The sequence below is a fragment of the Homalodisca vitripennis genome, chromosome X (genome assembly GCF_021130785.1).
Source record: "Homalodisca vitripennis isolate AUS2020 chromosome X, UT_GWSS_2.1, whole genome shotgun sequence".
NCBI classification, from domain to species: Eukaryota; Metazoa; Arthropoda; class Insecta; order Hemiptera; family Cicadellidae; genus Homalodisca; species Homalodisca vitripennis.
The window spans coordinates 30,966,000-30,983,080 of NC_060215.1; the positions used below are offsets into that span (position 1 = coordinate 30,966,000).

Below are 17,081 nucleotides of genomic sequence, written 5' to 3' on the forward strand. Positions count from 1 at the left end.
TCGATCAAGGTGGTGCTGTCAGCTGTTTCTAACTACGCAATTGACTGTGAAACGACTTTTTCTGCTGGCATGACGATGTTATAGTTTGTGTTTAGCTGTTTATTTGTTTGGTTATGTTTGGTATTGTAGTAGAATATCGGGGGTGTGGACCTTAGAGATCAAATGCTAGAGAACTATCTACTGGAAAGGAAAAGAGGTACTAAATGGTACATGAAAGCCTTCAAGCGTATACTAAACATTACAATTCTGAACTCATACATCATTTGGAAGTCAAAACACAACAATATTGATCACTTAACATTTATATTAGGCCTAGTAAAAGAAATGTTGAAAAGATTTCAACAAGAGGTACCAAGAACAGTTCAAGGCAGACCATCCACTGAGCCTCTACCAATGCACCTAACTGAAAGACATTTTATTGAAAAGATTCCACCAACTGGGAAAAAAGCAAAGCCTCAAAGGAGATGTGTGGTTTGCTACAAACATGGCAGAAGAAGGGACACAATCTACTGGTGTCCCCAATGTGAGGCTGGCCTATGCCTAGAGGACTGCTTCAAGACATATCACACAGTTGCAAATTTCTAATATAAGTACAGCAAATAACTTCCAGTAAACATGTCTTAAAAGTTTTTGTAATGGTGTTTTGTACATGTTTGTATGGGTATACTTATATTTTAGCAATATAATCACTTTTACAAGTATAGGCTTAACAGAAAATCATTTAATGTATGTATAGGTAATGTTGTCACAAAACTGTGAAAAACAAGAAATTAAGTGGACCACTTAGGGGGTGTTCAGTTCAAATTAAATAGTGCGTTGAAGGGTTAAAAAATATATCTCATTTGACTATTCAGTTCTGTAGTATTAAAGTTCTTGTGTGGAACAGGTCTCTGTTCGAGTCTGGAGGAGTGGAAAGGTTGATGAACATCACGCGGCAGCGACAGAAGTACACTCCAAGGGTGCTCAAATTCGCTGGACAGGTTCTCTTCACCATGTGGCAGCACCAGGAGCTCCGGGAGGTGTACAAGAAACACGGATGGAAGGAGCAGGACTTTGTCACCAAGACTGTGGCCGCACGCAATGCTGGGCCTCACTCGCCGAACAATGCCAACAACACCCTCAACCGACCGATGGCGAGCCAAGGTGGTACCCGCTACGAAGACAGAACCATCCAGAGGCCTGTCAATTCCGAAACAACAAGATCCCCCGGTGCATCCAATAACTTCCCCACTGTAAGTGAGCCACAACCTTCTGTACAGATCTTTTCTGGTCGTAGCAGCAAAGTTCCTGTCAGTCAGAGTGGTGTTCACTGTAATTTTTTTTTTTTTTTTTTTTTTTTTTTTTTTCCCCCTGGGGCGGCCTACTGCCATGCACTTAAGCCTCAAGGGCCTTTTGCGCACCCCGGAAACACCATGAGGACTTCCAGTCTACAACTTCAGCAGTTCAACAAACCGCCGAAAACAACCTATCAAGTCCTCCTGGGAAAACTCGCCACCCCTGTTCAAGCTACCAAAGATGGCATACCGCTCTCTTGCTATTGCTGGAGATTCACTGTATTAGTGACAGTCAATGGTGAAAGCTGATATGTGGAAGATTTAGAAAAATAATTGTATTCTTTTCTCTAATATTAACAAAATTGTGTCTGTTTAAAATTTCTAAAGTCAAATAACAATAACAACAAAAAAACAGTATAGTTATAAAATACCACAAGAAAACAACTATTTAGTTATTTTAATAAAAATTCCAACGGTACCTTCTGTGATGAAATCTTTCAATGGATAATACCTGAAAATATTGGTAAAGAGTTCTGGAACACTCTGTAGCCAACAATAGCCAAATCCTTACAAACAAGTTTGGTATTTTCTAAGTTTAAGAAGAAGCAGATTTTCTTTCCTTTCTATAGCATCTCCATTGTATATGCTTTACTGTAATTGTTAAACCAAGAAATGTTAAATTAGTCTTGTAATTTATCGAAGATTAGACTAGTCAGTTATGTAGTTAAAAACAATTTTGTCCACAGAATGAAGAGATTCCAATGGCAGACATGTCGTATCCAGAAGGAGGGACTCATGCTCCACCTCCCGGTGGCGTCAGAATTTACCCACCGGCACCGGTAAGTTGACCATTCTTTTACATTTGGACTCCGAACCAGTCCCTATCAAAGATGAAAAAAAGTGCTGATATATACAGAAACTTGTTATATATTACTTTACTTTGAATTCTAAGTCAGTTTTAGAAAGCAGACAGAGACAGGATGTTTATGTTCGGCAGTGGCCTAATTAGTATCCTTTCTTAGACCCTTCAGCAGTGTCTGGGAATGCAGACAGGGCTTAGCATGGTCTGTTCATTCTGCTGTGCTTATTTTAGTTGTGTGGATGTATTGTTACGTACTAATATCTTCATCAGTGGTTAGCGATGTAATGGACACAGAATGATTTACGTATTAAATAAATTTGCAGGATTCTGCATCAGAATGTTGTCACCACTGTTCCCCCTCTCCCAAAAAATAAAAGAGCAGTCTTTCACATTGGCTGACCGTGTGCAAATTCAGTACATTATGAAGATATTTTACTGCTAGTTTATTGACCTCTAATTCCTTGGATGATAAATTGTAAATGGCCAAAAGTTTGGTCTGTCAAATTACAAAACTGAAGATAAAAACGTGACATGCATGTAGGGACGAATAACAGTCCCAAGAGGGCCCACAGGCATAGCTACACTGAAAACACCACGTGTAGTACAATTTTCCGGTACTTTCATATCCGGAGGCCAATATTTTTAGACGATTTTTCCTTATCGGGGACCAAAATAAATTACATTATTAAAAATAATATACTTTATTTTACCTATTTTGAAATTTTCAACGACAAACGGTTATCGTAATCTGCCTCCCCAAAGAAAGCGATGTCTTCGAGAATTGAGTTGAATGCATCGCCGCTACTCCCGATCACCACATGTATTCTGCCAATAGAAAACTTTACTCTTCAGTTTGAGGTAAATCTGAAGGGAAGATTCGAGGCAGAGGCAAAGATTATTCATGATGAAATTATAAATTAATCAAACGTATGACAATCTATGAAAACAAACTAAAAGAACAACAATTAATTATTCGAAAGTGACAGGTGCGTCTAGGCCTACTTGAAGGGGCGACCCTAGTAGATGAGCAAATCTAGGTCAGTTTGGAGGTAATTTGGCGACAGGAAGTAGGACTCATCGGGTAATTTTCGATTCATTAAGAAACAAGGAAGTACTAGTAACATATAATGAAGTTTATTTTGGTCTCCGATAAGGAAAACTCGTCCTAAAATATTGGCCTCGGATAATACCAAAATACCAATTTTTCTTTCACACCTTCACTGTGGCTCTATACTGATCGGTTATGATTCCACCTAATAGAGTATGGCGTACTAGAGCATCCGCTGCAGACAACGTGTTAAGTTATATTTTAATTCTGAAACTAGTTATTTTCCTAACTGCTCTTGTACTAATTAATATGATAAAATAATCATTTTAACACCTTTTGTATTTTCAAATTAAAATAATTTTAATTACAAAACAAATTAATAACAGTTAAAGATGTATTTTCACATTTTCTTTTGTCTTGGCAGGTAAAGCCCGGAGAACCGTTGTACGCTCAAGTGAATCGAGAAAAGAAGAAGAATCGAGGTCCAGGAAACCAGATAGAGGGAGGAGTGGCGCCGGGCCCTGGGGACATGTGGGGTTACGAGGAGCAGGGAGCTCCCAACTCCACCCCCGCCGCCAAGGGGTTGGTGGTAGACGGCCACGGACACATGGCAGCTCCAGCCCCGCCCGGGGGTGACTCGTGGGTGTAGATCCCGGACTCAGTTTTCTACTGTGTATAGTTTATTTATTAATGGATCAGTGCTCAGCTTGTTCCCAGACACTGCCTACTACATACAGTGTTGTCTATCCCTTTTCTAAGCAATTACTTTGTACATAAGGTAAGTCGCGTAGGCTGGCGGGCCGAGCCTCTGCGCGGGGACTGTGCCATCCACCGGACGATACGATCATACCACGTTCCATTGTTTTCTTATTGGGGACTCGATGTATTCGGTCTGATACAACTGTAAGACTCTGCATTCCATTCATGTAATGTTATTGTCGGTGTATCGCTATGTACATGAAACCAAATGGTCAGATGTGTAGCTCTATTTTACTTATTTTTTAATTTCATACAAAGTATATTTTTTATTTATGCCTGACTTGACTTCGTATTTAAGAGCAAGTAATTTAAACAGTTTTAGTTTTATATACAAGACATTCCGACAGTTTTTATAACGGTTGAGTTGTTGACTAAGCATGTAGATAATTGTATTTAATATATTTATATGTTAATTAAAATTGTTACCTTCTTATAAGAGCAGTTTTTCATTTTGGATGATGGTGAGTGAACATGCTATATAGTAAAATTTCATGACAACTATTTTAACTATGTTTTTAAGACAGCTATTACAATCCACATAATATAATCTCGTTTAAATGTGGATGCATAAAATAATTTTTAAGTGACAGGATAATTTATACCGATGTTATTTCCACCTTGGATTCCTGTTTAAGTTGTATTTTAGTACATCTGTTATTGAAATGTAAATATTTAGTGCATTGATTAAGTCCTTGCTTACTTGGTTTGGACAAACAGGATGTGATTAAGTTAGTAACATTTTTTACCCTTAAAAGACATTAAGGAATACTCACTTTTGTTCCCAGATTAGTAAAACAAAACTGTAGAAGCCTTTGTGTTACAAAATATGACACAATGACAGTGAATAGGCCTTTTGGCACAACATTATCAAGTGAAGTGATGCCGTTATATTTGCCCAAACCCGACTGCAGTAATTTGTTGAAAATAAAAAAATAAGAGTTTAAATCTACATAATTTTAAGATTTTTCTTGTACTAAATAAAATCCAGTACTGACAATTAATGTTATTCCGAATGTAGAACATTTTATTCATATCACATAGTAAACCTATCCTTATTTAACAGGGTAGTGGAATTTTGTATTAAATTGAATAATAGTAAATAATATGCCTTCAAATTAATTATTCAATATTTTAAATATTAACAGCAAACAATGTGACTACATGAAAATAACTGACAAATAATTAAACATTTCCACCATCATTACAAGTTTATTATGTCGGTTGCATTTTTTTATGTAAAATTTTATGTTATTCACATCATTTAAACCCTAAAGTTCATTTGAATACCAACCATAGTGAATTACCAATAAAATATAAAATCAGAACCAAGATAAATAATTACCTTTGCATATGTGATGATTTTTACTTAACTTTTAGAGGATATAAGGACACTTGACCAAAAAACATTTATGAAAGAAGCAGTAAAAGGAGGTTTGTAGACAAATGACGCAAAAACTAAATACATGCATTTTAGAAAAAGCAAAAATTAACAGTAAGGAAGCGTCTACAAATTGATGGACACAGATCTAACAACTTGAGTTATAAATAACTTTGGGTAATAATAGGAAATCATAATTTGAATGCACATTTATTAATCAATTAAAGAAGTATTTCATTATCACACACCAATATGGTTACAGCTGCTGAAAAATGTTATGAAATATAACCAGGAAAGAGACTATCCTATGGAAGATTGAGATAGATCTGGTGGAAGCAGGTGAACACCGGTATGGTTACAGCTACTGAAAAATATTATGAAATGTAACCGGAAAAGAGACTCTCCTATGGAAGATTGAGATAGATCTGGTGGAAGCAGGTGAACACTGATATGGTTAGAGCTGCTGAATAATGTTATGAAATGTAACCGGAAAAGAGACTATCCTATGGAAGATTGAGATATATCTGGTGGAAGCAGGTGAACACTGATATGGTTAGAGCTGCTGAATAATGTTATGAAATGTAACCGGAAAAGAGACTATCCTATGGAAGATTGAGATAGATCTGGTGGAAGCAGGTGAACACTGATATGGTTAGAGCTGCTGAAAAATATTATGAAATGTAACCGGAAAAGAGACTATCCTATGGAAGATTGAAATAGATCTGGTGGAAGCAGGTGAACACTGATATGGTTAGAGCTGCTGAATAATGTTATGAAATGTAACCGGAAAAGAGACTATCCTATGGAAGATTGAGATAGATCTGGTGGAAGCAGGTGAACACTGATATGGTTAGAGCTGCTGAATAATGTTATGAAATGTAACCGGAAAAGAGACTATCCTATGGAAGATTGAGATAGATCTGGTGGAAGCAGGTGAACACCGGTATGGTTACAGCTGCTGAAAAATATTATGAAATGTAACCGGAAAAGAGACTATCCTATGGAAGATTGAAATAGATCTGGTGGAAGCAGGTGAACACTGATATGGTTAGAGCTGCTGAATAATGTTATGAAATGTAACCGGAAAAGAGACTATCCTATGGAAGATTGAGATAGATCTGGTGGAAGCAGGTGAACACCGGTATGGATAGAGTTGAAGAAGAAGAAACAGGATATCATTTAAGATACAGAGAATTTGTTGTTGCAGCTAACTATCAATTTTTATATAAATGACTTTGAGAGTAAAATGAAAAAGTATGAAAGGATACTGCTCAACTTATACTATTTTCAAAATACAGCATAATAATCAAAGTGAAATACAAAAATATAGTAATTTAGTTATATTAAAATTCTTACAAAATAAATCGAGCAGTAACGTATTTCAATTAACCCCTTGACTGCCACACGTGTGTTTTCACAAGCCAAAGAGCTGCTTCACTACACAACGCCCAACAGCTATAAGATGATACATATTGGCCTCTAGTAGTGTTTATTTTAACTACAATTCCACAGCAGTGCTGTATGATTGCTACTACACTCTGGCGGTCAACTAAGGAACTATTATGAAAGCACAAAGTGAAGTTCTACCTGGAAGTTAGTAACCAAACATTATTGTTTTCGACATTTTTCAATTGCGTTTTTGTAGTTGCTACCTCAAGTTTTGTATTTTATATTTTAATTGTGCTACATAAGGGCTTAGCCCCTACAGTAAGGTTTTGAACGTTTCTGCATAAGATCTTGACTGTCTGTAAATAATGTGTTGATTACTTCTGCATAAAATCTGTAGGGTGCTGATTGTTCATGTGTTCATGACTGATTCTCTTAGGAGTAATACAATTTTTGAACAGGAGAAAAATATTATGAAAATATATTATAAATATGATGAGCATCATCTCCTTAAAAAAACCCTACAACATTTATTAATACACGTTATGAACATAATAAATAATGACATTGAAATCCATTCTTTTCTTTCTTTTTTGTTATTTGGCTCAGGATGCAACCATTGGTGGGGTATGTAATTTCAATTCTTTTGTCACATCTCTTTTAGGTACTTGTCCTGAAAACAAGAAAAACAGAGAAAATGTTTGTCATCCAATAAGAAACTATAGGTATTTAAAGTAATCTTTATGTTTTGAAATCAGGTGCACAAAAAACGGCTGAAGACAAAAAAGTGAAAGTTTTACAGTATTTATTCAGATTCTTTGTTGAATATATTCTTTGAGAATAGAAACAACAGTCAGAAGAATTTTTATGTTAGAAAAGTATGTGAAGGTATCAGTGTTTGTAAAACTTAGGACATTTTAGTCAAAGTACATGTAATGTATTTAGTAGTGTGCTTGACCACTTGCACAGGTGAGGAACTCACTGATGCAGTAAATGGATTTGTCTATGAGCCAGTGGTGCAGAGATGTGCTTTCAGCTTTTTTTAGCTCTGTAGTAAGAGCATTGAAGAGTTTTGCACCAGCATATCCAGGCTTCTTCTCAAATAGAGTTGTCCTGTGTGTTGTTAGGTAGAAGTCATTATCTTGTTGGGTGTTTCGTTCTGAATCTCCTTATTTTTTGGCAAATTAAGTCTTGATGCCTCATTTCCAGGATGAACCACTGTCAGTCAGGATCTTGCCACTGTCAAGATTTTAAAATTCTTTAAAGCCTTTCGATAGCTGTCACATGGCTTCAAATTTGCTATAATCCTAATGAAGGATCATTATCCGGTGGAAGTAGTCACCTGATGAGCCTTCCCACATAGTCATACCATATATCACACGTGACTCAAATAGAGCATAATAAGCTGTTTTAGTCGCTTTGTCAGCACTAAATGATCTTCGCTCTGTTTAGGGAAAAAATGGCTGTGCTGAGTTGGGAACTTAGTTTATCAATATGGAAATTCCATGACAAGTGATCATCCAGCAATATTACTGATATCCTTCTTGTGCCTTCCGTCTTGTATGCAAAAAAATAAATGAAGAGAGTGACATGTTTTTTATTTATAAAAAATGCAATTTTCTGTAACTACATTTCATTAAGAAACTTGTCATTCTCTGAATTCCGAACTTGTATACATAATTAAAAATTACACATTATCTTCAGCCGTTTCTCCTAGGATCTGATTATAAAATTGGCCAAAATGCCCACTTTACATGCCTATAAATTCTTGTGGAGTACTTAAAAAAGTTAAAACTTTTTTTTATTTTTCAGGAAATTTATCTTAAAGGAAAATGGCTAGATGATAAACCAATAAAACCAGTTGCATTGGTGCACAACATCGTTATTAAGTAATATATTTGTATAAATATTCAAGCATGAACAGTCAGCACATACATATATGCTTGTTTGAATGTGAACAATTTTGGCTTTGGTTATATTTATGCACAAAATACTCTAATATTTGTACTTTGGTAAATAATACCTTAAGAAATGAAATAATGTTTTTTGTCACTGTAAAATGTAAATATTTTGTGTTTATTTTATAATTTTAATTATATAAAAATTAATTTAAAATCTGTTTGGTTATATAAATATATTGGATTATAGTACTATTCCATATGTAGGTTTATTTCCCTAATACACCCATTTGCACATTATTTAGTAGTGTTCAATTTTGATTTCATCAAGTGCATGAAAATTACAATTTCGGCCTACACAAATTTTCCTACTCTGCCCCCAAAGGATTAAGATGTTGACGTGCTTCTTTAAGACGTTTAAGTACCCTGTATGAGATATTTATTGGACCTTCATAAGGTTATTATTTTACTGTATTTATTGGTTTGGTCGTATTAGTGTGACCTCTGTACTGAATAATCTTTAGTAGGTTAATAAGCATTTTAATTTTTTTAATGAGGTTTGCAGTGTTTTTTCTAATAGTTTTAATAGTGAAAACCTTATAATGATGTGTATTGGTAGGTAACCAATAAACTCTTGAATTTAAGCTATTCACTCACCATTATCGAAAGCAACTTCAAACAAACATCAAATAGTGATTAGGTGAACTGTATCTGACGGAGAAGGTTTTCTAACACCAATTGGTTTCTTTGTACACCACACACTGAATCAAACCAAATACATGGCACCATATTAGAGTGTTAGAACATGGTGTAATAGTCAACTCGTCTTTACATTATTATTAAGATAATATAATATTATTTACACATAAAAGACCATTTTTTCTTAGAAAATATAGTAAATGTGTATTTATATTGGAATAATTGTTTTATTTTCCTTTAATGAAGTATTTTGTTGGTTTTGATCTCTTTTTATTGATAGTTTTTAATAAAGTGGCATGTTCTACTGGTTCCGTCTGTTTTTAGCTTTTCTGTACATTCTCAGTATGCTATGTGATCAAGAAATGTCAAATTTTATCTGTTATATGTTCTCTTGAAATCGTTTAACTCACTTTTGCAGGCCTCTAATATGTTATCTGTGCTATCAAGTAGCAGCTTATATGAAAATGCAGCATATTTTTAGATTATAGGTTGATGGTCACTTTATTGTTTGAATTCTAGAACGTTTTGTAGCCATTATTGCGATTTTGATGTTTTCTCGTGTTACCTTTATGACTTATATTCTCAACTCTGAACTCACTGGGGTGGATTTTTTCATTTACCTAATTGGAGAACAAACCAACAAAAATGGCTAGTTCAATATCAACTGGGTAATTAAACCATGAATTGGTTACTTTTTTATTTCAATTGATTTTATAACCATTTGTGTGGTTTTTTTTTGTTTGAGTGAACAGTACATGTTGGTGTAAGATAGTTTACTGTTTTGGTGTAAAGAACGAAAGATAAGCTGTTGTAAGATTTAGTTTATTGTTTATTCTTCATGATTCCACGTAATTAATTTTAGAATTTTGTCCATAATTTATTTTATTTATATTAAAGAATGCGTACAGTAAATTGATAATTACATGTTTACATTTTTTGTGGTAGGGGTTAAAATAAACTCTAAAAGGAACAAGATTTTTCAGTGGTTGTTTTCAGCTAAAACCAAAAAATATTTTTTGACAATGAATACGTTTTTTTTTTTTCAATGTTAAAAGAAGGGAAATATAAAATTATGGTTCAACAGTCATTTTAGTAAAAGGGATGTACGCAAAGTTTGGTTACATTACATTTATATCAAAATTTCCATGCATTTTTTAATACTTTACAAAGTTTTTCATACAGTTTTTTAATAATGAGCTGTTAAAGAATGAATTTGTGCTGGTATGAAATTCAGAAAACTGATAATTTAGTATTGGTGAAACGCAAGAGACTTGTATGATACTTATAGATCAGCATTAATGGGGTAATTTGCATAACATAATATTTATTTTCAGTTACAAACAAATTCTCTAAAATAATTTATTTGAAATTAGTCTAATAGTTTATAAATAACGTTGCTTTACTTGAAAAACATAATACACAAACGCTGCAAAGTTTTGAACATGTAAGGACTGAGTCAGTATAATCTTGACAACAAATCCAAAGTTTGTTTTGTGAGGAGAAGGTATTCCTGATATTTATACTTATTATTAAATTGATTTCTAGTGATTACAACGTAGTTTATGTTAAAGTATATGATTACTTGTTAATGGCCTATTTAAGTTTTAAACTCTATTGCACAAAGTTAGAATGTGAAAAGTGGTTTCGGTTCAAATATATTGTTCATAAAAATATTTAAATAAAGATTAAAATCACAAATGTATTTGTAAGTAGTTGTTTAGCCAACTCTTTGTTTCCCAAGTTAATATAATAATTTTGTGATAATTTTGTATACTTTTTCAAGTTGTGCATGCATATTACGTGAAAGATGAATTTTTAAATAAAAGGTTAATACCACTATTCGTTAACCGCAATTAGACAAGTAAGCATAATATTCCGTTTTACCAAAGTGAAATCAGCATAAATAAGAAAATTTACACTTCTGTCACAAGGTAAAATCTGAACTGTGACAAATCGCAGCTACTGTAAGTTTGTTTTTAACGCAATAAAATTCTAACAGCCACGTTAAAAAACTCAGTAGGCCGATGAAAGTGTATAAGACAAGAAGTTTCGTTGCTGCTAGAGAAACTTAGAATCAAATCCCGGAACAAGTCTAATAATGTCTGTTATCTTTACTGTTTGTTCTTATTCAGGGTTCTCAATCCTGACGTAATGTTAAACTTATTTTGTGTGAGTCAGTATTTTGAAATAAATATTGAAAATACGACGTACTATACGATTATAAAATTTGTTGATGTCTTACATTGCATTGTTTAGCAAATTTGAACATTTGAATATTCAATTCTGTTACCCGTATATCAAAATATATATTTTATTTGTAAATTTTTTCCAACTGGGCTAGATATCTTGTACAATGTTAGTTTTGTTACTAAAAGAGCCAAACGTTCATGACACGTAAATAGTTTTATAAGTTGTGTGTAGTGTGGTTATATGATTTGTAGATAGTTATATAAATGTACAATAAATTTACAATGTGTATATCCATAAGGGTTACAGCAGATAGAATGGTATTTATCAGAACAATTGCAGAATGTTATAATCTTTATGTTGTAACTACGAAAGATATTTTATTATATTTTATTTTTATGTTACTATTGCTTTACATAGTTTATTAACTTTGCAAACAGAGATCGATGATGGCATTTGCATAACGATTGAACAGTAATTCACAGTATGTCAACAATTAAATTATACGCGCATACTTTTAATTTCATACTTAATAAAATATTTGGAATAATATAATGAAGCGATCAATTCGAAAGTATTGTTATTGATCATACATAATATTGTATTATATTTGTTCTTGAAATTCAAATGTATACCTTACTTGAAAACTTATAGTAGCAATTAATAAATTGAATAAAAAGTTATATTTGAAAAATAATTCGTGTGGTATAAAGGCAGCCTTCAATCTATCTGTTCAATCTGTTTATTAATAAGAACAATTTATATTGATTGCTGGCCGACACCTGTATTTCCACTATCATATGGTACACAACAATGTTAAATAGCTTGTTGAATGGTAATTGTCTTATCTTTACCTTATGTTAAGGGAAATGTTATTATTATGTAATAAAACAATTATTGATTATATCACAATAAATAATTTTTACAGGTCAAAGCCAATCAGTGTTTTATTTCTCAAACCGTAGTTAAATTTCATACACCATTTTGGTTAAAATATTTTAGAACGATATTTTATTGTTATTAGATTTAACCCTTTAAGGAGTATAGACGTCATATGACGTCTTCTTTTGATAGGCTAAAATGAGTAATGAATAAAATCCAAAAAATTACCAAAAGGAGTAAAAAATTTTAATCTTTGAAATCTCTTAAAACATGTTTATTTACATTTTAAACCTTAATAAAAAAGGACTACTTGTTATACAAGTCAATTTTTCATTACTTTTTCAAAATCAAATGTCTTATTTCCTCACTACGGCAGATTCAATCAAAATTGTCTGCCATTTGGGCAACAGTAACAAACTAGATGGTTGCTCAACAAATATAAGTCACACTCACAAGACAAATATGGCCACAATATGCAGTATACAAGGAATGGCTAATATAATGTGGCGGCATATTCTTACAGCAAAGCGATGCACGCACAACGCGACCTTGAGTCAGTGGCTTTTACCAGGTGGATATTGCGATCTGGTGGTAAAATCAGATTATGAGCACAAACATGAAAGTTAAGTGTTTTGCTGATAGATGGAACCATTTTACAAACAAATCTACTTAATGGCAATCAGTTATAGCAATGCATTTACGATAATACAAAAATACAGAGGCTAAACGTCATATGATGTCCGTACTCCTTTGGGCCACTATAAGAATATACGTCATATGACGTCCTTACTCATTATATAGAGTTTACACGCACTCCTTAAAGGGTTAAGGTATACGGATAATAGAAATATATTTGAAGGTGGGTCTTAGTCAGACTGATGAATGCAGACTTTGCAGAGAAGCAGAAGAATTAACAGAACACAACCATAATTTTATGTATGAAGTCTTAATAAGTTTGCGTGATGCCTGTACCGGTGTGACGTGTAATTGTGCTCTTGAATTCTCGTACTAGGGACTTGCATCCTGTGCAGTGACAACGACTGGACTGGACTCCAAGCTGCTTTCGTGTACATTCAAACCCTTTTCTTTCCCTTCTTTTCTTCTTTATGTTCTTTATTTTTGTATGTATTAATACCCCCACCTGACGAAGAGTCACACTTGACTCACATTTGCGAGTGGGCTTTCAGGTTGTTTCAAAGAATCACATAGACATTTTTTGTATGTGACATTTGTAAGCAAAACAATCAAATCTTCATTATTTAATATATTAACGATAATCCAGAGGGGTGTTTTGGGGGTTGGAACCCCCTCCCCCCAATTGATAAAAACATTCCTGGTATATTTTAACTTAGGTTAAACTGAAAGTATACTCGTACTCGAACCATGTATCTTAGATCAGTTTTGTTTTTATTTGTTTTGATATTTCAACTATAACAGCTGACAAATAGTTAAGCACAAGACTCGTGCTTAGTAATCTTTTGAAATGACGAGTTGGTCTGCGACCCATAGGAGTTAACAAATACGAGAATACAGTCACTATTGTTTCTGGCGAATGAGACAGCGGGTAATGGCCATGAACGCCTACCGGTCATCTCTTTAAACAGCTAATTTTTAATAGTCAACATAGTGCTCATGGCTTCGTTGTTGGCGCTAGTCGTGTATTAGTGACTTGTGTTAGTAATGAATACTGATAGTGATAGTAGTGACAAACATACAAATTCATAAGTTCGTTGATTCTACTATTTTTTAATATTTTCTGCCTTAAAATTGATTAAATTTAGTTTAATGGAGAGTTGGAACAGTAATTGTTTAAGAATTATACTAAATTAGATGCTTATCAAAAGATGTTTTATAGCTCACCTACATGTAAAATAAAATAATGGACTTTTGAACACTTTGGCGATGAACTTCTGATACAGTGTATCGAAAGTTATACAGTAACTTATGTAATTTATCTTATAATATACCTATTTTAATCAAATGTTCACAAATACTTTAAATCCACAACCAAAGTAAATAAATACTGTGCTCTTTTAAATAATATCTGAATTGAAGTTCCTATTCTCTAAATATTTTATTTACACATTAGAACATGTTTTTTTTACTTCAGTTCCTCGAATAAAATATGAATAAATCATAGTAAAAGATATTATTAGAAAGTAAATGATAAGCTCACATTAAAATAAACTCGAGAACGTCAAGCAAACAGTAAAATACCTTTCCAACTAGATAACATCCTAATTTCGAAGAGATAAATAATTTAGGACAAAAGTAAGGAATTGAATTCTTATAAATGTGTAACGTCAATGTCTCTATTTTTGACTAATTTTAGTTTATATTGCTGAAGCTATGTTCTGGAATGTTCATAACAAAATCAGTGCAATGATAAATTAATAAAGAGGGGAGTGTTAAGATGCTATCTGACAGAAAATATTCTCTGAAACGCTCTCGCAGTCTGACATCCCAGACAACCAACCAGCATTCACGTGTGATAAAAATTCTATTAAGATTAAGAAAAAAACAAAATCTCCAGAAAACTATTCCATATCTCAAATGTTCCACCTTAAGCCGATCCTAAGAGTCTTATGTTTGACAATGTTAAAAGCCTTAATTAAATCTAAAAAGAGTAAAATTGTGCTTATTTGACTCAACGAAAGTCATTGTTTTTCAAACAAATAAAGAAACGGTGGAAGTTGTGCAGGGATTAAGATGGAACCTAGATTGAGATGAACATATTATATTATTGGTCTCAATACATTCATGAGTACATAAAGTAATGTGCTGTTGTTCAGTATGAACAGCAGATATTTCACTATGCAGAAATGTATCTTTTTTCTTAGAAAATGTTTTAAAATATGAGTAAGTAATATAGGCCTCAATTTATAAGGGTTAAAATTTGAATTTTTTAGGATTAGGGTACCTTTATTAGTCTCAAAATCAGTTGGAAAATACCCGGTGTGTTTGATGATTTGGAAAAAGCTTAAAAACATGCTGTTTTACTAGTGAAGAATATTTTTGAAGAATATATGTTGTTTTACTAAGATCAGTTATAATACTTTTTTAAGAGAGCTCATTGCATCCAGAGATTCAATTAACTGGATTTGGTCGAAGTAAAATTGAATAAATTTTATTAATAATGGAAAAATTTCAATATTTAGATTTTACTATGGCAGGGTTTTCGATCAAGTTAGTATGTAAAACTATACAAGTTTCTTGGAGATCCTGTGTGATAATCCCTTTGAGTTTCAATTCATCCGTCTCAAGTTTAGATGGTGGTTATACATTTAAAATGGTGTTCTAGGTTCTAAGGGTTGCTACCAGAAACAATAAAGCCTCCTGACATGGTCGAATTTTACTAGAGAAACAAGTTTTATATTTAAACTTTAATTTATAGTTACTATTTAATTTTGGTGGGGGATTTTATCTGTAAAATATAAGCATATTAAAGTCCTTGTCTGTTATTTATAATTTTATAATTAAGCAACTTCTTATAAACTGATATTATTTAGTGAATTAAAGGAAACCCTTTAAATAGTCTCTAAAAGTATCCATAAAAAAATTAACAAAGTCTTTCAACACCTCTTGCCCTGAAAACAATTTTCCGATTATCATGTTGCAATATTTTTCTTACTAAAAATTATCAGTTTTGTTTTTTAAGATTCGGCAAACTTGCTTCTAAGAAACTTCTAAATAAAAGTCTTATTTGATATGTGAAATATTAACAAAAATATTGCTTATATTAATTGTTATGATAGTTAGTAACCGATCGCTATAATGTGTTTCTGTCACAATTTGTGTATGAAAACCCAGAATTAGACAACCAAAGTAGCGAAATATCGTGCTTTGGAATAATTATGTAACTTGAAGTTCATATTTTCTATCTGTATATTCACCGCCGAGCATCTGCCGCATCTATGCTCAATGCACACAGTGCACGTTAACCACTCGGCAGCAGTAAAAAACAGAGAATTACTAATTTCATGTCTCAAAATGTGTGTAATTGTATGCACAATAAATATATACTCCATGTACTTTTACATGTCGATTTATATCAACAGTTAACAAGTTTTTTATTGCAGGTGTATTAGAGTTTGAATATTTTCAATTTTAAATGGTTAAATATGTCATTGATTGAGTGAAATAATTGTGATGTATAATTGGTGATGTATACAGTGTTTTGAATAATCAAATTTAACTTTTAATTCATAAGATGTTTTAGTAAAACAATGTTAAATATGCTTAACAAGGTCTAACCTAAGATTAATTTTATTCAAGAGCAAATTTTATATAAATAAGTAAGTAATATATTTTTATGAAGACAATTTAAATAGAATTATTAAAAAAAGAATAATTGTTGATTTAAATATTCTATGTGTGTTAAAAGTAAGACTGAATTAATTATTCAAGCTTTCCAATAATAACTAGTTAGAGATTGAACTGCTTTAATTTCAATTATGTAGCTCTAAAGCTCTAATTAATTTTATAGCTCAATTAGCTTGGCATTGAACTAAAAACTGGGAGGTTCAGGGTTCAAATCCCACTCGTGGTAGAACATTTTTGCTCAGTATTAATAAATAGCTGAACTACAAATAATTGTATTTTATTTAAATCAGATTATATTAATATTATATTTCATTTTTGTATTTGAATATTAACTGTAAGAGTATTTTAAAAATTTGTGGAAAACTTGTGTTAATGCCAGAGAAAT

At 32.5% G+C, this 17,081-nt stretch overlaps 1 protein-coding gene across 8 annotated transcripts in view; it reads left to right on the forward strand.

Annotated features, from left to right (window-relative positions):
- Positions 1–12,430, forward strand: part of LOC124368878 (catenin delta-2) — a 94,230-nt gene extending 81,800 nt beyond the window's left edge. For 7 of the 8 annotated variants that reach the window (XM_046826354.1, XM_046826355.1, XM_046826358.1 and 4 more), the window contains 3 exons: positions 887–1,232; positions 2,021–2,113; positions 3,609–12,430. In XM_046826354.1, coding sequence (XP_046682310.1) covers positions 887–1,232; positions 2,021–2,113; positions 3,609–3,833 — 664 coding nt within the window. In that variant the 3' untranslated portion in view covers positions 3,834–12,430. The remainder of the gene's footprint in view (positions 1–886; positions 1,233–2,020; positions 2,114–3,608) is intronic. The other variant, XR_006923016.1, reaches the window with a different exon arrangement.
- The last annotated feature ends 4,651 nt before the right edge of the window (positions 12,431–17,081 follow it).